A 20,710-nucleotide genomic window follows, 5' to 3' on the forward strand; every position below is an offset into this window, starting at 1 on the left:
TTTATTACTTTTTTTCAAGAACTCGCAAACTGGCATTATGATCACACCCATCATGTGAATAAAACAAACAAAAAACCAGAAAGATGAATGGGATAAGCATCATAAATAATGTCATTAAGTTTAGTATAGCAGGTAGAAATCCTCAGTTTGATCTTTATTAGCTGTCTGAAGATATATTTACTAGGTGCTTAAATGCAATAGATGTTTCCCTTTTTCTGTGGAGATTACCATTACTTACTTAACAGGAACGATAAAATTATGAGGAAGATAGTAAATCAGATACTTGAAACAAGTTCAGCACAATCAGTGGACATAGTAAACTTCCATATTTTTAAAATACGGATAAATGTAATAAGTAGCATTAGAAAAGGCATTAAAATTACGTCCTTCAAATTAAAACATGAAATCTATGTCAGTAGTCTTTCCTGATTTATTTGTCAGACAGATATGTTCCACATTCTTACACACATACGCAAATTACTTTAATGTTGTTAGCATATTTAAAAGTTCTGATTAAGGAAACGAATTCAATGAAATTCAAAGGAAGCATGCACTTAAGGTATACATCTACATAACTTATGAAACTGACCCTAAAGGAAATATCTCACTGACAATCAATAGGTTTTATGCCTCACTCACTTAAAAAAGAAGGAACATAGCCCTTAAATGACTTACAAGCTTGTAAATATTCTGTCTTCAGAATTTTTCCATTAATTATAATTGCTATTATTATGACTTCTTAATTATATATACACTCACTCTCAGCATATCCAACATTTTGTATGCAATCCAATCCTCCGTTCTTCCTTTTTAACAGTTGCATAGCTGATTACACAAAATAGCAATGAAAGTGCAAAAGGAGCCAATGTGAGAGAATGGAAGAATGCTCTCTCTTGTAGAACACACTGGAAGTTGCCACACCTTCTTATACTCTTTGGCAGATTATCATGTAAATTCCAAGTAGTGAGTACTGGAATGCCTCTAAAACTGTAATCAATAGGATTACATTCAAGATCAATTCTTCCATTTCTTTCTTCATCCTTAATGTACACTGTTTGCCCTTAAAATGCATCAATTATTTTACTAGGGAGTTTAGCTAATTTCACAGTAGAACTGCTAAAAAACAATACATTGTAACAGCAGGGCTGATTTGGAAGACAAATATGACCTCCAAAAGACCTCTATTCCTATGGAAAGAAATATAAATATATAATATATTAAGTGAAAGACTCTGCAGTGGTTGGAGGAAAGACAAAAAACATCTCAGGATACACTGACATTTCCCTGAGGAAAATGTTTTGGTTTTCTTCACAGGAAGGGTAAATGGTAGAGGTTTCTAATAATCTAATTATGAATCATTAATTAATAAACTGGGATGCCTTATTATAGGCATAATTATATAATATGCACATGGAAAGGTATTTAATTTTGTATTTCAAAGGCCATTTGTATCCATTCACTGAAAAACATAAGAACGCCCACAAGTTCCTGCTTTTAGAAAGGTACTCAAGCAGTGAAGCGCATCCCACTGCAGTTTCTATGATTTTGGGAGCCTTATTTCCTTTCCCTGTTTTCTGGGGTTTATTTTTGTTTTAATTAATACTCAGTGATTTCTTTAAGTCATACTCATCTATCACACTGTACCTTCTTGTTCTTTACATCACATCACATGATGAAGATGCTTTATGTTCATTAATTCTAAAAGCTTTCTAAATTAGAGCAAATTTCAAACAATGTGTACATACTTCAAAAAGATGAGGGTGATTTCTTTTGCTGGAAATAAAATATATATAAATTTCTCTTAAAACTAAAAGGAAAATTAAAGTCAAGTCATAATGTCTTGATTTCTAACAACAACAGCAACCACAAAACCATTTACTTACTTTTCATTACAAATACGAGATTTTGTGAAAGGGAATCTTTATTTTTTTCTATCGCACCAGCAATTTCATAAGTAACCTATAATAAAATATTGTGACATCATTAGTAATGACCAATGCATCTTTTAAAAATCTTACAGCAGTAGAAATGAAGCTATGTTTTTTTCCACTCAACAGTTAAAGGCTGGCACCAGGTAGTGTCTTTTATTCCTTTCTTAGTGCAACAATACTAGTCAGAAGAACTGGTGGTTGGACATTGTGTGTCTCTGCAAGTACACAGAAATTTCATCAGACTGATTCTAAAATATTTCCACAATGCAAGACTTTGAATCAAAAGCGTAGTGGAGAAGACAGTGACCTAAACATCACTTTCCCTGTAGGATGAGCAGGTCGCTCCCAGATCACAGATCTCCTTGTCAACGGGAAACTGTCCACACTGACCATGATAAAACACTCATGGAGCAATCTGAGGCCCAGCTCACACTCAAGACGAGTTCCAGCCATTTATATGTCCTTTGGAGGCAAGCTCAGTCTATAGGTTATGTACAAATCCCATTTACCTTTCTAACAACTATGCACATAAGGATTTTGGATCACCTTAGTTGCCTGATGTCGTAATTTCAAGAACAGACAGTTGGAGTGTCACTCCCATCTGTCATCTGACTGCAGATAAACTCTAACACGTGTGGTGGGCACTCTGAGAAGTGAGCAAAACGTAAGGCTCTAGACAGAGCTCCTAAGGGTACATTCAAAATGAAGAAATATGACCAAGTGGCTGTTTTAACATTGAGTCCATCCCAGGAGACACTGTATAGAAAAGCAGCACTAAGACCAAAAAGCAGTCACTGAGCCCAGGTGTTTTTTGGGTTTTTTTACTTTTTATGGGGATGGAAGACAAACAACTAGTTAATTTACAGGCTTTAGATATAAACAGCTCTGGCTTGCATGGTAGTAGAACCCAAAGGGAATTTTTAAGTTAAAAAGGAAGAAAATTATAGATTGTAGTACCTCGAGGATTAGGCAGACACTTAATGGGAACTTCTTAGAATACAGTTTAGTTTTATTTACCTTGGGACCATATTTCTATCTAACGCCTTTTTTAAGTTTTTTATTGGATCTATATCCTAAGCCCCTTAGATATTTGAGGAAATTTTATCGTTGTAAGTTTAATAAAGCTGTAAATATATAATTAAGATTAGTAATACTAATCAGTACATTAATTTTGTTTTCCATTGGGTCATTTGACAATTATGTAACGCTATCTTACTCACGAAAGAGATTATATGACTTGGATGTGTATAATCTGTTATAGTTAGTAATTGTCAAATGATGTAATTAGTATGGCATCTGACATAGAAGAGGTATAACAATAGAATTACGTTCTTTTCCATGACAGATGCAATGTTACATAATTTTCTAATTGCATCTCCTAAGAACATACAACATAGTTAGCAAACTACTAGAATAAATTGAGTATACTATTAAATGCCTTTAGTGTACTTAAAGTAAATGTTCTACCATACTGGTCCATAAAAGATAATTAACAGAACTTACTCGACAAATCCATAATGCCAGTTCCTAATTGAGTGTCTTAGGCTTTGCCTAAATTAGAAGCAGCGAGTTAGTATTGGTGGGAAGAGTAGGTAAGTATAGCAGTAGGAGATACTATATTATGGTTAAGTGCCCAGATTGAAACTGGGAGAAGTTTCAGTACTGGTGCTGGCATAATACATCGCCAGCTTCTAGAACTATATTCATAAGACATCTCTCATATCACATAAAACACATAAAAGTTCACAGGATTCCTTTTTATGAAGAAATTGCTAACTCTCTAATGGTTTTCCCATAGACTTGGTAAATTAATTCACTGCCTAAAGACATGAAAACCAACTCAGTGAAATGGCACTCGAGGGTTCCATATGCATTGTCAGTCCCACAAAAGAGAAAAAGAAAGTCCTGTTCAAGCTGCCAGTTTTGTTAATTTAATCCTGCCCTTATCAGAGATGCCAACTTACATAGCACTTTGCCTAAAGCACATATATTTCCCCCAGTTTTCTTCCACTGGGTTTCTAAAGTAAACCTGGCCAAAACTCTGCACTGATTGGCACTCAAGCACAGTGGATAGTTATTCTGAGGAGACAAAAACCAAACAAATATTATATGATTCAGATGGGAAATGTGCACTTGCTTAGATCATGGTTCCAGTATTATAAAACATACTCCTTATTCTCACTTCTATTTATTGCAGCAGTTTGCTTTATCTTGCTTTACATGATGAACTCTTTGGGGTAGATGGTATGTAAACCTACATGTCTGTGTTAACCAAAGGAAACAAGATTTTAGATACTATCTGAACTGGTTGAACTATTTTTATTAGAAAAGAAAATAGTGTGCAGTTCCACACTGCATTTTATTTCATTAAAACAGATTAAAACAAGATAGGGATTTGATTTGCTTTCCTTCTTGATTTAAGTTCAGAAAGGAAGCACAGTGGTAGTGGGGCAGGCCAAGTGTTCATCTAGTCCTGGATATTTAGGGAAAAATATTGAGGAATACTTCCACTCTGCCTCCCACCAGTTCCCTTCTCAGCTTCCAGGGCTTTGCCCATGAGGGAGCTCTTGACCTGCAAGCTGTATCTCATCTTTGTGTTTAATATCTCTTGACTGACATTTCCTCCTCGAGTCTCTGTTTCCAGAACTCATTAACATTTTTGGCATCTATAACACTCTGTGGCAAGGAGTTTCACTAGTTACTAGCTATGTGAAAAAATGCTTAATTTTATTTGTTTTGAACCTGTTTTCTGGTCATTTAAGTTGGCATAGCTCATTTTAATATCATGAGAACTAGCAGATACAAATAAGAGGTAAAAAAACAACACCCAGAAAACAGGAGGCTCACACACCAAGCGTGCACAGAGCTAACTTTGGGAACTGCACGTTCCTCTTATCTTCTTACATACTCTTGCCTCTTCGCTTCATTAATTATCCTCATGCCATTCCATTGTACATCTTCTCTTCTGAAATGAAGTATCCCCCCTCATAACACCTGACTTTGGCAAGGGACTTTTATCTAAATTTATTGGATTTCCCAATGTACTTTATCAACAGGGACACCTTTACACATAATTTTCATCGATTCCTTCAAATACTCTTTTTTGTAAATAGTTTTCATATCTTGTGATAAGCCAAAATCACTCATGGTTAATGGCAGATCCAGCAGGAACCCAAAAACAAGCCAGGAAAATACCACCTGAATGTTAAGGTTGATTTGGCTGCATTCACAGTTAAAAGGGAAAATTTTACTATTTTAATAACAAAATATAACTCAGAAACTCACAGTTTTGCACGTGTTGTTAAATTTAGTTAATAAGAAAATAATTAGTTCATATAGTTAAAAAAGAAATTTTTGAGAACGTGTCCAAGGACAATTTCAGCGCACAGAGGGTCACTTGTAGTTGTTAATTGTCTGCCAGTACTTAAATGTGAGTAACGTCATTTAAATGCTTGAATGTGCCATTTTCTTTAGGATCACTGGGCTTCTCACCCTCCCAAAACAAGTCTTGTTAAGCAATGAGTGAAGTAAATAATTTTATATAGTGTGTAAAGTCTTATTCAAACACTGTGGTAGAAATAGTAGCATATTGAAACCAGAAGATATTTAGAAGCAAAATAGGAGAGTGAGGGGAAGTGTTCTATTATTTTCTGCTGTAAGTGAAAGTCCAAAATCAAGTCTACTTAAAGAAAGAGAGGGAGAAAAAGCACGACTATCTTGTCTGCGTGAAAAAGAGAATCTTTGTCAAGTAACCTTTATAGGCCCTGGTATAGCTTAGACTAGACTGATTTGATTGTTATGTCTGGGGATTCAGCCTGGGGAAAAAATAGAGAAAATGAAAGCATCCTTATTGATTAATCCATCTCCTTTTGTCTTTTGATTTAGAGGTTCAGTTTCAGAGTCTGCCTGGGATATATAAGGCATTTCAGAGAAGACTGCCTTGGTGAAGGTGAGCTGGCAGCTGAGAGGTATTTCTGAAATGCACATAGCTGAGAAATGGAACAGACATTGATCTGCACTTAAAGGACATTATGTGCACTGGGTTATAGAGCAAAGAAGTTGGTCTTTATGTCTGATCGGTTTATTACAGTACTCTACGTCAAAACAGTGGCGAGGCAAACAGCGACAAGGGGCTTATCTGATTTGTAAACTCAAGTATAAATTTAAACTGCAGAAAGCTTAAATTATGATGACCTATTATTCAGATTACATGATCAGTGGGGCAAATAGCTCATTGTCTCGAACACCGGTATGTTAAATACCACTATTAGGTAAAGCTGTGTCTCTTGGCATTGTGCTAAGACAATATATTTCTGATTTACTTATTGATACGTTAATTCTTCCCTAAAATTAAAAAAAAAGAACTTTGAGTCCTCGAGAAAGTTCTGTGATGGAATATTATTCTTCAAAAATCACAACTATCAGTACGACTGACAGTTCAGAGATATAATTCATGTGAAGCCCTTTGTTACATGAGAGCCCACAATGTAAATATTAATGTTATCAATAAAAGTACCTAGAAATTCAGTACTACACATTCTTAGTATAGTTTCAGCCGATGGTCAGGTGCATTGATCAACTGCACCCACAAAACACTTCGCTTCCTCAAGGCGAGCTTTCAGCGTGCAGTGTGGAACCGGCGTGCCTCTCCTCTCACGGTGCTGCCAGGCAGACAGTCTCCATGAGAAGCAGCTGAGAATACCCACATTCATCTTAGGCATCAGAAGCAAAGCAATGCCCCAGATGAGCAGAATTTTTCCAGAAGAGATCAGACTGCCAGTCTTCAGGGAAATGTGTTAAACAACCTTCAGATAAAGCCTTCCACTAGGATTTTTTTTTTAGTCATACAAAACCTAAATCATTCTTTTCTACCTTCTGCCTGAACAGAACAGATAAGCTTTTTGTCTTACGGTACTCAGATACCAAGACATTAAATAGCTCTTAGAAGAGACTCATAATGTTTCAGGGCATTGTAGGACTCTGTTCAGCAGCAAAATTAAAACTGGGAGATAAAGTAAAATACTTGATATGATAAAGTACTAATGTCACAGTGGCCTTTGCTAAGCATGTGTTCATATAGTTAACAACTGTATCATGATGCTCATGCAGAGAAAGACAGATTTAGCGTGTGCAGGTATAATAGTAAAATTCAAGAGAAATTAAGAAAAAGTTGTTTTCTTTCTTCCACAGGATCATTCTGTCACATTTGTGTAATATAGTATTCTCTCTCAGCTTCCACTGAAAAATCTCACCCCCGTGTTGATTTCTTCTCTGTGCAGAAGCTTACTTGTGCATATTGTTTTCCTCTTTTATTCCACTTTCTTCATTCCAAAATAGTAAAGAAAAAAAGAAAAAATCAAAGGTCTCTCGGAATTATATCATACATAGAGATTTTCTTAAATATTGCTTCCGCAAGAAAATAAGTATGGGTTCCAAATTCTTTGGGTTTTTTTTCCTTACACATTACTCTGAGCCTCTTCTCATATGCCTTCTTCGTCTCACTTCGACCTCATGCTTTCTTTTTTTCGCTTCTGACCCGTTTTCCCTTTTTCTCTCAGTACTGCTTTTTCTGGAATGGTCTAAGGCTCATTAGGCTTGGATCAATAATATGGCATGTGTAGTCCTAGGAAAAGCTACTGAGCATAAAACATAAGGGAATGGGCGGTACCTGACAACGCATACCTTTTTGACTACAATCAATCAAAAAGACTTGATAGTGGAAGAAAAGATAATTTTCCTGTGAGTATCCTGACACAAAATGTTAAGGTATGAACATGTTAGAGGTCTTTAAAACTGCATGGACACATCTGTACCAGCTGTAATTCTCTCATAATATAAAGTTAGGCATATCAGTTTTGTTCACAAAAGGTTGTCTGTCAATCTCAATTAAATATACAAAAGTAGGTCTCTTCAGTGAGGCAGTATTTTTAATAGCTGCATTTTCCAGTATAACTGCACTTATGAGTAGCTAAAATAGCTACTGTAAGTGTCTGAGTAAAGATAGGAACCCAATTCATTCTGGACTTCGAGCTACATACATAAACTACTGATGAAAAGGAGCCCAAATTACAAGGGTCCATATGAGATTCGTAGCAGGGCCAACATAGAATATTAGCTTTTTTTTTCTCTAGATGGCTCGGAGTAGCAGCTGTTTCACATTGGCTGTGAACTACATTGCAATTACAACTTCTGTTACCTAGAGAAATCAGGATGTCTGCCTTCACCTTCTAACACAGAGCCTGCATTCAGTGTGACTTCCTCCACAAACACCAGCCTAGACACATCACCCAAATATAAATGATTAAACCTAGAAGTGAAAAAATTCATGTTCAATTACCTGTCGCATTTTACTGCTAATTCTTTTTCTACCCTCTGGGTCTGATTCATCTTTCAGTTATATTCATGTAAATAATGAGAAGCTTTACCAAGTTAAAGGAGTTTACAACCAGTGAAAAACTGTCGTAAGTGAGAATAAAATCAAGCCCCCTTGTTTTAAATTTTGGGATCTCTGAAGGTAACGATGCAGAGAAAGATTGCTTTATGCTTCACTTACTTTAGACTCATTTAATTGATATCAGACTACAAAAATGGCTCTCAAAACCTGCCAAACTATACTGTTACTTTATATATGAAATTCTTATTTTTGAGTGCCAATAAAACCTGATATATTTAAAAGCATGATCCTTTAACAATTTTCATAAAACATAAATCACAAATGACTTCTATAAAAAGCTACTAAAAGTAGTAATAGCACAATCTAAAGAACAGCATCAGCAGTTTTAAAATCCTAGTTTTTCATATTCAACTTAATATCTTATGAAGACATACTAATCTCAGAATAAACTCAATTTGTGTCATTATTTAGTACAGTAATGCTATCATCAGATTTTATGTAAATACATATCATAAATCACTGGAAATTTCAATCTGTGATAGCTAGATAACAGTACCATGAGAGATCAAAAATGCAAGTGTCTTTAAGGATTTTGCTCAATCAGTATTAAAGTAAGGAGAGTTAAGCACTTGCACGCAACGTTTCTGTTTTGGCGGGGCCGAGCATTTTACTGTCGTAAGGATGCAAAGAACAACCTGACTGTCTGGAATAGTTCCTTGGCCAATGTAAATCAAAGGATCTCCATCGACTTCAAAAGAACGTGTGAATTTACATTGCTTGGAGAGCTGTCTATTTGTTCATACTTTTAGATTAAATGTCATTACTATTATTAGGAAAAGGTCAAACCAAGTGTCTATGTTATAAAAAAAATTCTAAACAACCATGCAAGGCTTAAACACTTGTTAATGAAAAGTGTCCTCCTTACCACTCACAGTTTAACTTTCAGAACTAGGCACCTGAATCTTTGATCTTAACAAATCTTCCTACTGAGCGCTTCTTCAGGAAATAAGACAAACATTTTTTTCATTTTGAAGAAATGTGCTTATTATTCTGGTTGTGATTTTAATGCAGCTGCCTTGCTGCTGCTTCCATGTCAGTTTTTTTGGTGTGTGGGACCTTTTAGAGCTATTGTGATAAATTTGTATAATCACAACAGAACTCCATGAAAAAATGTTTACCTAACAAGTATAGAACAGATTTTTAAATGAAATGAGACATCTGGAGTCCACGGTCAGTTCTTAACTCTATCACTTGAAGTGCTAATAAGTTTCACAAAATCTTTGTTGTGCAGTTACCGAACCACTGCGTGCCTGCATTCCTACTGAAAAGTCCCAATAGTGGAGGTATTCAAACCACTTAACTTTGGCAAATAATTTGAGTCTAAGTAGAAGGCCTTATGATGAAAGAAGAGCCTCCAGGGAGTTATTCAGAGTATTTAGGTTAGGAATTTAAGCACTGCCCAAATAGTCTTAATCCTTTCCATAATGACCACATTTCTATCATTGGGCAGGAACAAATTTGCCTGCGTCAGAACACTACTCAACACTTCCATCGACTTCATTTCCAAATGAGGAGCCACAAAATAGACCTTTCACCATTTATATTGCTGTAAAGGACCCTAATCTGGTTAAAGAAGCCTAAGCGTGCACATTCCAGCCTCTCATCTGTTCTGGAGAGCTCAGGACATATAATGTTACTTTGAGATATGACAGAGACAGCAAGTCTTTTTTTGGTGACTTGGAGACAAGTCTTGAACACACCTCATAAGCGTACCCACTACCAATAGTCGACTGACAGCATAATCTGTTCCACCTAAAATATTTATCATAGCAGAAAGTGTGTCATCCAGGACCTTTAGCAGCATGGATTAGAGTTATTTTTCTGGTGTTCTTACCCTAGCAAGCACACAGAACTCCCTTCTGAATCTAAAGTGATTTTTTTAGCAGCATACCAGATAAACCCCCTGCATTTGCTACTCAGAAAATCATGTGAGGGAAAGTTGCTCTAATTATCTCTCACAATAAGCAGCAGCAAAGCTGTTACATTTGTTTTAGAATTGTAATATGCATTCTAATCAAAAGACTTTATCATAGCTGCCCAATTTCTTGCTCGTCAAACTCATCTCTTCCGCCTGTTGCTTGGGTAAAAAGAGAAGTGTCCAGGTGTCAGTTGTCTGGTTATACTGAAGCACCTGCAGTTTCCACGTGTCTTCCACGGAGGATTCTGAAGTGATTAGGTATGTATCCCATGCTGCCACTAAATCCTGAAAAAGCCAGGTTCTGCCTGACAGCAGCCTTTACTGAGATCTTAGGTTTAAAGTGACCTACTATGTAAAGTCATCAACTAATAACACTTACAGTTATATTTATAAACAACGCAGTGCATATGATCACGATGTGGTGGTTCTGAGGCACAGTAGCTAAACAGTTTCTAAATCTGCCACGCACAAAGCTTTTATGGGACTCCATCAGCGGATGGGTAGCTCATGGGATCATCTGCGTAAGACTTAGAAAGTGTGAAAGGACACAGAACAAGTTGTTCAGATGTAAAGACTGATTCCTTCAGCCTTCAGCGTATGTTCTCACCTGATTTCAGTGGAAATTTTGGAAAAGTGATAACTAAGAGCCCCCACTGTATTGTGCCCATACAATCTACATTCATTAGCTCATTTCAAATACCATGCTTTGAACATAGAGAAGTGGCAGCATGTCAGATTAATCACAGAGGGGCCAATCTGCCAGATTATCTAAAAAAAATGATTATCCCTTTAAACACATACCTATTTTGCTTGCTTTGGGTTGCGGGTGGTTGTGGAGACAACGTGAAAATGAGAGAGTATTGGAAAGAAAAGGGTAAGAGGCCTATTTAACAGAATGGATTATGCTGTTCCCGTGAACATTGCAGGAGGGGAAATGCAAGCATTCATCCTGTTTTACAGCCATATTTAGAGACACTTAGCATGTTCTGGGATTTTGAAGGAAAAAAGGAAAAAATATATTTTGATTATGACTACTAGTAAAAAAACATGTTTTTTTTTTTACCAGATGCATGCTGGTATCCAAGGTATCTACATATATGGCACAGGATCTACAGGGAACCTATACTGTTCTGGAATAACATCTGAAAGCAAAGTGACAGCCAACTAAAATGGCATTAAACGTTTATGCTGAGGTATCTGAATCACCCCCTTCTCCATAAAATGCTTACAATGAAGATACAATTTAGGAGACAGAATTAGGTAGCCTGAACCCTGCACAATATGATACAAACCACAAATTTTATACACTGGATATTGTATATATTGAGATTCTAAGCTGTCATCTGAAAATTCATCACTAGAAAGTGAATTGTTATTTATAGCCAGGAGTTGGAGAAGCGATGCAGAATTTTGTTTTGTTTACTCTTTTTCATTAATTGTGTGTAACCAATCATTCAAACAACTTACCCTCCCAGCATAATGCATAACAGTGAAGGTGGAGCCCTGATCCTTTGGGGCAAGGTTACCATTTCCATCTTTTGTGGAGGAATATACTGTATTTGTGTCTGATGTATCCAGGTAAGACTGAATGCGTTTAGAAAGACTCTGTTCCACTGACCAAATAGATTGGCTTTCTTCATCCAGCATTGACAAAAAGCCTGACGGTTTCTGAAATGAAAAATAGATTTTTCTCATTTTATACAGGAGCAATAGAATTTCAGTTGTTCCTTGTAGAGTAACACAGCTTGTAATTTAGTAAACGGAAACATACATCACCTCAAAGAAAAGGAAAAAATGGTTAACATATACTGGTAAGTGCCCAAGGCTATGCACGTCAGATAATTCTGCAAGAACCGTAGGGAATAATATTTCAGTTGCCAAAAATGGTAAATACTGATGATCTTTTAGGAAACTGGGCTACGTCCTTCTTAGAAGTTATACTCCAGAAACTAGCTTCAGGCACAAAAGAAACTGTCAGGCTTACAACAGAGACTTGTCAGTCCTACAGCTGCATTAATGACATGGCATGATACACAGATGCTGCGCGTGAATCAGTACAGGCACGGAGCTTCTGTTACCTCTGCTTCAACCCTGGACTGTTAGAGAGCTCTGTTAGGTCTCGAGCTATGAGGGCAGTTATGACAGCCCTCTCTATGGTCTCTTTGGACACATGACCTTCTCTACAGATTCATAAATCCGAAAATGCAGGCAAAAGTTTGTATTAGTCTAACATGCAGAGGGGGCGTATAAGTATACATGGTGTAAAAAGGATCTGAAAACTACCTGAAAGAAAAAATCCAAGGCTGCAGTATGGTTACCAGGAGAATACACCGTTTCCATGGCAACTCCCTCTTGTACACATTCTGCTTGCTCTTGTAGGAAAAGCACTTCATTGATGTACTGGTGTATCTTCTCATTGGTCATGTTGACACACAGCTATCGTAAAATGAAGAAAAAAATGAGTATCAGAAGTTTACTGGATAATTCATTGGTGTAGGTTTTACTGCACGTCTAGTATTGAATTTGATGAAATGTCAATCCACAATATGTTATCTCTCAGTAGACCGCAGATTAGCAAGACCCTAGGGAAATTTACATTTTAACAGCTATTAGTATTAAATTGGGAATAAACAGTTTTCTGCCTGCACAGTTCATTGTGAATTCCACACAAGAATTATCAAATACCAGCATTATCAAATATAGTGCAAATTTACACTAATTCTATTGATTGAAGGGGGGTAACTCTATGTATAAATTGGTGCGCTTAATATTCTTCTGCAGTTTATATTCAGGAAGACTACACAGATGTAATGTGCTTTTAGAAAAAATAACTACACACTTGGTTAGGATCCTGACTCTATAGTTAGTTCAGCGTTAACAAAGACATTCAAACTCTGCTTCCACATATAATATCACTGAAGTCTAAAGCACTCTCTGACAAACTCGTGTTTTGCCCAAATATATGTTATAGAACACCTAGGGACATTTTACTAGATGCTTCTCTCCATTTTATTGATATTCTAAGGGAAGGCTGGCGAGAAAACGGTCTTCAGTAGAAAAGTTCAAAGTTTGGAGAGATAAATAATATAAAAGCCCCTCAAATATTTTCTTTGATTGCCTTATAAGTGGTGTAGTGACACTTTTGTAAAATAAATAGTTTAATAGGAATCTGATTTTCAATTAAAAACAGGTGGGAGTTGTATCAGCTTATTTTGGGGACCTTTTGTATTTTATTCAAAGTTCACAATCTGCAAAAAAGTAAATATTTACTAACTTTGTGGAATAAATGTTTTAACTGTTTTATTTATATTAAAGTGGAGATTTTAGTGGAAAATTCTAAAATCTCCTCCAATGCTATACTAACTAACACTAAGAAATTAAGAAACCAGAAACCCCTAAAAGGGTGGAAGGACCCTTTATATGAGGAACGATGCAAGGAATGCAGGTTGTTTAGCCTGGAGAAGAGGAGGCTCAGGGGAGAACTTACTGCTCTCTACAACTACCTGAAAGGAGGTTGTAGCGAGGTGGGGGTCAGTCTCTTCTCCCAAGTAATAAGTGATAGGATGAGAGGAAACGGCCTCAAGTTGCGCCAGGGGAGGTTTAGATCGGATATTAGGAAAAATTTCTTCCCCTAAAGGGTTGTCAAGCACTGGAAGAGGCTGCCCAGGGAAGTGGTTGAGTCACCATCCCTGGAGGTATTTAAAAGTCGTGTAGACGTGACACTTAGGGACATGGTTTAGTGGTGGACTTGGCAGTGCTAGGTTAATGGTTGGACTTGATGATCTTAAAGGTCTTTTCCAACCTAAACAATTCTATGATTCTATGATTCTATGAATGCTTGCACGCAGTCTCTTTTCAGACTAAACTAGTCGGATATTTATTTTGGCCATAAACTATATCTTCCATGAATAAAGTGTGTAAAAGCAATTCCACCAGCAAGTCATATTAAAAAATATGAAATGTTTAGATCAATCCTAAAAGTACATTCAGATGAGGGAAAAGAACTCAAGTAATGTGTAATAGCCTGATTTTTCCATTAACACCTCATGCTAGTATAATCAACTTGCACTTGTTATACAGTGAAATAGACTAGTGTGAATAACAGTAAGAATAAAACAAAAGCCCTATTTTATAACAAAATGTCTGTTATTAACTGTCTTTACCAATGCATGATAGTGCAGACAAAAGACAGCCTTGAGTAAACCCACTATTTTTTAAAAGTGGGATTTCTAAAGATTCAGATCGTTATCTCATTTTATTAACAAAGAAAGTATACAACTGACTTACACTATCTACTTATTTTATGGAAAAAGACAGCTTTTTAAACTTTGTGGCAGGCAAAATATGCTTTACTGATCACTTTTCAAATTCTAATTCTACTTACCAAATCTTTTCAGAAGCTTCTTAACATTATTTTAGAAGGCAGACATAATATTACAAGCTTATACTTCACAGGATATGTAAAGCCTTAAAATTATGCATGCTGTGTATATCTTTAGTTGCAAATGAGTTGTTTGGAGAATCATGTCGTTTAACTTTACACAGGTATATTTTACCCTAAGAAAAGTTGACAAAATCACTATAAACTCAAGTTTACTTTTTATCATGTGCCAGTCTCCTAAAATATATAAACCCAATAAATGTACTTGAGGACCTGACTGCGCAGTAGAATTATTAAACCACACAATTCAAGCTGAAGGGAAAGACTGTCTTAGTCATATCTTAAAAAGATATGAAAAATAGCATTGATTTTAACTGCCAAAAGTAAAAGGCATACTATTTTGTTGAAATATTCATACATAAGATGCTGGGCTGGTAAAGAAAAAAAAAAAACACATTTATAAATTCTGCTGATTAGTATATTATGGCATACACTGGTGTCCTTTTTAGTAATACCAGCGATACCGTCATTCAGACTGGCAGACTTGCCATAACGACAGCAAGGTTCTGCAAACCAGACCAGAAAGCAAGCTCAAGCGCTTATCCGAACCGCAGGCTGCTCCAGAGCTGCTCTCCTAGCAGTGGCTGTGAGTAACAGCCCTGCAGAATGAGAACCAGGAGACCAGCCAGGGACTGCTGAAAAGCAAGACATTCTGATCGTATCTTTCTCCATTGCAGTGTTTTATACAACCTGCTGGGAAGCGGTAATAAAATGAATGTTTCAAATTAAAAGCTTGACACAGGTTGACATAATAATTAAAACAGCTGAAATGTAGAAATCAGATGAAAATGAACTAAACTAGCTTTGCTAATCCAACTTCTTTTGCTCCATGTCATATGAAGTATTATATAAAACAATGACATATTTTCTGTCCAAAGATATGAAAAGTTCCGAAAACTACATTTTTTAAACACGTATTTAATTGCACCCATGCAAATTATATGGAAATGTAGTAGTAGTAAAAGAAAACACAAGAAATTTTTACCTAAAACAAATGTAGTGGGAATAACTTTAAGCATTGTATATTTGGTTTACCTTGCAGCATTACTCAACACTACCTATGGTACTTTTTGTCATTAAACATTGTTAAACTGTTCTTCACATGCCTTTTATTGGCTCCATTGTATGTCTCTTCTGAAAGAAATCCTCCGTTCTATCTGTCTTCCTTTCTAATCCTAACTCATTACTATGTCTCAGTGAAAACAAATCACCATCTATGTGTCCAAGTCTTCATTAAAAAGTACTTCTGGAATATTATTAGAAGAAAAAAAAAATTCTTGTTCAAGTATTTAAACAAAAAACTTGAAATATCATCCAAATTGTAGAATTTGGAAAATAATACAGTGGCATTTGGTAAAAGCAGTAAGTATTCATCACATTAGACAGTGTTAGCTTGATCTCTCTTTTTTTACCATATTTGACCAGTTAGTACTATTAAGTATACTCCAAATTCATATTTAGGTAGAAGACCAAAATTGTACTGTACTCCGAAGACAGAAAAGCACCTGTGAGTAATGACATTTTCCTGCTCTTCACCTTATATAAATAGCTATTTGAAAAGGCGTAGCCAAAAAAAAGGGAATTTGTGAAAAGAAAACTTGGTGACTGTCAATCAGTGAGGGAATGATGGATGTGAACACCCTTTGGAAAGCTCATTTACATCCTTCGGTCATGCAGAAGGATTAGCTCTCTCAAGGGATGCGCATTCAAAGCATGGAGTAAAGCTCATAGCTATCATATCAACGCATCTATCAAGCCGTATGTTATTGGCCAAGACGATGACGCTACAATGCCGAGTTCAATTTGCAAGGTTGTGCTCTAGCATTTCTCAAAAATGTAATTCTAAGGCAGAATCATCTTCTATTTACTGAGGTTGGACTCAGAAAAAATTTTTAAACCTAAGGCTGATAATCACTTATTTCTCAGAAGTACCTTGATCACTGTTCCCCCTTGTATCTGCTACCCAGACATTTCCACATCCTTTTTTTTAAGTAGAGTACCAATCAGATTATTTTTAATGAAGGTATAACAAAAGCAGAACCCATTATATTTCCTCCTTTGCCTTTTAGGGGCAATAGAATCTAATACAGATTTCGTGTTTTCCATGCAGCTCCACCACAAATTCAAACATAGTCCTTCTGCCTCTCTGCCAGAAGAACTTTATTTCACTGGGAATTCACGTTGTCTCTGGGGTCAGTTGCCATTAGCTGATCTGTGTTCCTCAAATAAAGTAAAACAGAACCCAGTGCTATATTAAAATTTTATTATGGGTAGCTGTCACCTGAAAAGCGTTCCACAAAGGAAGGCCTGAAAAGCCCCTCCAAAAGGGACACAATTTCAACACAAAGTGGAATAGTCCCCCACCTGGTTTTGTACATATAAAAGTATTAAACAAACAAGCAAACAAACATGGTAACAACAGTCTTCCCTTGAAAGAATTTGGAATTAAAGGTACTGAAATAGTTCCAAGTTATTTTTTTGCTCATATTGCTGGCCAGCAACTAAGTACTGTAGGATAAAAAAGCATGCTGCTGCGGAAAAGTAAGATATCGGTTAATCAATGTCCTTGTGCAGCATTTCACCAATCAATCACAAACTGAATCTAGCTGGAAATCTCAATTTTAGATAAATTATTTTATTTTTCACCACAAAGTGTCTACCGTAAAAGAACAAAGCAAAAAAACCATTTTAATGTCAGCTACCTGATAAGCCAACTTTAAGACTGAGTAACACTGGTTTTCCAGTGGCTGACTGGAACACTGGATAGACATTAGTGTCCTGCACAAATGGAAAAAAACGTGTGCAGACTGGAAAAAAGACCAAAGAGACTGAGAGGGAACAGGGGTATACCACGACAAAAGCCATGCAGAGCGTAAGATCCACAGGAACTGGGTCGAGGAACAAATTAAAACGCAGGATCGCCAGGCCCCTGAGGGCAGGAATAGGCTTTTACAGCCCCGCTCGGCTTTCCCTGGGGCCCCCACCCACACCCTGCCCATGGGCCCAGTCCCAGGCGACACCATGGCAGTGCCAGTTTCCAGCCCCGTCTCCAGCTGCTCCTGACAGGACCCCAGCCCCGGCTCGCTGCTTGCCGTGTCAGGGCAGCCGATGGGCGCCGTTACCGGCCCTGGCTCTGCCCACCATGCTCCGGCCCCGCGGGATGGTGCCCATCAGGGAGGGCATGGCCGGCCTTGGGGTCCTCCTGGTGCCTGGCTCCCTGATGCCAGGGATCAGCTGGCTCTCGCTGCTCCCCAACAAGGATGTTAAAACCTTCCTGTGCATGGAGGCGAGCAAAACTCTGACTTAAAAATATCACGTCATTTTTCCTTGTTAAAGGCTGAATTAAGACAGTAAAGCACTGTCCCTCATCCTTTGGGGAATAAGGAATGCCCCAGCACTGGGAGCTGCAGTGGGAGGTTCTGCATTCAAGTCCCTACGTAGCAGCAGAGCTCAGTGTGCACCAGCAGCCGCCTATTCCACAGGCTAATACAGAGGCAAGCAGGACCATCCATCTATGCTCTGGACAGGCAAAACCAAAGAAGGCTGATTTCTTCTGCATAAAATAAAATATTGGAATGTTCCTTCAGACTGTCCGAATGCAAAAACTTGAGTGCGTGACCTCCCGTCTGCTATCACTGAGACACCAATGACTGTAGAAAAGTTATGTAACTTATCTATTCGTATCCGTCTGTCTACAAAATAGGCAACATGAGCTTACATTTGGATAGCTAGAAACGGTCTCATGGCTGAGGCAATGCAATTTAATAAAAAAATATTCTGTTACGGCTGTTTTGGCTAGGAAAGGTCACATGACAAAATTAAATGAAGTCTCAGCAGGGTTAACTAAAGAAATAACACGCTAAGAAGTTAAAACCTACCACACCTAATAATAAACGTAGGTGAAAATTCCTATGAACACAGCTGGGTTGTACGAGCTCTTCTGCTTCACCATAGTGACTCTGAAGTCAAGTCCTGAGAGGGGCAGGCAATGCTCTGTGCTCTCGGAGCCAGCTGGCTCCTGTCGCGAGAGATGTGCTGCACAGAGCTGCCACGGGAGCCGTCCCTCTCCCAGCGCCCTACTGCATCACGCAGATAATGCCGCCCATACTTTAATGGGTATAGAGTTGAATAGGAGTCAAGAGACACTTGACTGTTTCCGTGATCTGCGGTCCTAATTCCGATAAACCACTTATATTTCCTATAAAAAGGAGGAGATATATATACTTTCTTCTGCAAAACTTAAGAGGTCTACAGAGGCAAAACACCATGCAAGAGCTAAACACATTATTTAGCAAGAGCTAAATATTTTTTCAGCTTACCACTTGAATTAGACATCAGAGAGAAAAGACTACTAGAGTCCATTTTATTTAACTGCATTATTGCTCTTTATGATGCTTCCACAACTACAGACTTCCATTTCTGTAGAAAGACCTGATTTTCTGCAGGGGGAAGAAAAGCTGCTTTTGCTACTCTAAGGCCTGGTTCTTCTGCTATAATACAGTTTTCTTAGAAACAATTAGGGGAAAATGATATAGGCAACTTTATCAGCCTTCCCTCCTGCTTACTGCTTGTTATGTTCATTTGCTGTGAGTTCTTTCAGTTTGTGTTGCATGCTTTTGCGGTCAAAGAATATACTAGCATAAAGGTATAAAGAAGATAGCAGCATAAAGGTTTAAAGAAATATCAGCATTCCTTGACTGCACTATTTGGAGTTGTGCTGTGAAGGAACCATGAATAAGATCTAACCTAGCTTTAAATAAATATAGCCCCTCTCAAACAAAGAAACCTAAGAAAACATTGAAAACTAACATCGAAAACTGCTATTGCTATTTTTGGTAGAGCACTCATATTTCCTGAAATGATGACAAAATGAAGGCCATTTCTGTATAGAACAGGACAGACAAATCTGTGCTCACTTCTGACCATGTTCCAGTGTGGCTGTATACAAAGCTGTTCTGGCACAGCAGGTATGCAGCTGCTCTAGGAAAATGCTGTTCTCAAGCTAATGATCACTGCTAGGAAGTGACTGTAAATTGTAATTGGGGTGAGCTAAAAGTGTACTGTAGTCTTTTACCATAGCTCAGCTAATGAGCAGTAACTCACTGAGTCCTGGTAATTCAGAAGCTTTCAGTCTGTATTGAGCAATGACTCCCTCAGACTGTGGCTTCCCCCGTCTTCCGGCTTTTAAATTTCATACCAAAAATCACAAGTCCACTCACTATCGCTTATTCCATACATTTATTTACTGTTATTTTAGAATTACATGTCCTATTTTTGCTATTATAAATATAATGTATCACACGTTCTATAAAATGAAGGCTTACCGATGCTCACCAAGTACAAGGAAAACTGAACACTTAATACTGTTTTTAACTTCTAATGCCTTCTTCTTTGTAATCGTCTATAAAACTTTTCTCCTTGCAAGCTGTCAGTCACATCATCTTGCCTGCAGAAGTTACCAGATTCTCGGTGTAGACATAATTAACCTTACTTTTCTAGTTCTTTGACATCTATTGTCCTATGCATTGTTCATGAACCATTCCTAGACCAATTCTTTGTTTGCCTTTGACATTTCAATTCTCTAATGCCTTGTCATTCCAACACACTCACTGGAGTGAACCAGTTATTCTACCTGGTTTATCCATCTCTCTCTTCCTGAACCGTCTTCAAACACAGTCTATTAAAATGAATTGCTTAAATTGACACGTGATTTACTATCATATTGCTCTCTTAATTATGATATTAAATTGTCTATCAGCTGACCTGATTTGAAGCACCAGAAAGATTCACGCAGCTGCTTGGAATGTCCCCAGATTTGGGCAATCAGGAGGTTTTAATTTTCGTGAAAACAGTTGCTTTTTTTTTTTTTCCAAGAAAGCAGGCAAACAGGTATCACAAAGAATGCCTTGTCTTACACTAATTTGAAACAAAAGGTTCATTTTCCCCAAATTACTTTTGCAATGCCA

The 20,710-nt window shown here is 37.3% G+C and overlaps 1 protein-coding gene across 1 annotated transcript in view; it reads right to left on the reverse strand.

Moving 5' to 3' along the window:
- Positions 1-20,710, reverse strand: part of MYO16 (myosin XVI) — a 317,122-nt gene that overhangs the window by 90,444 nt on the left and 205,968 nt on the right. The window contains exons 22-24 of the mRNA XM_076361144.1: positions 12,587-12,739; positions 11,771-11,971; positions 1,884-1,959 (exon numbers count right to left, since the gene is read on the reverse strand). Of these exons, the coding sequence (XP_076217259.1) occupies positions 1,884-1,959; positions 11,771-11,971; positions 12,587-12,739 (430 nt within the window). The remainder of the gene's footprint in view (positions 1-1,883; positions 1,960-11,770; positions 11,972-12,586; positions 12,740-20,710) is intronic.

Source organism: Aptenodytes patagonicus, chromosome 1 (genome assembly GCF_965638725.1).
Source record: "Aptenodytes patagonicus chromosome 1, bAptPat1.pri.cur, whole genome shotgun sequence".
Lineage (NCBI taxonomy): Eukaryota > Metazoa > Chordata > Aves > Sphenisciformes > Spheniscidae > Aptenodytes > Aptenodytes patagonicus.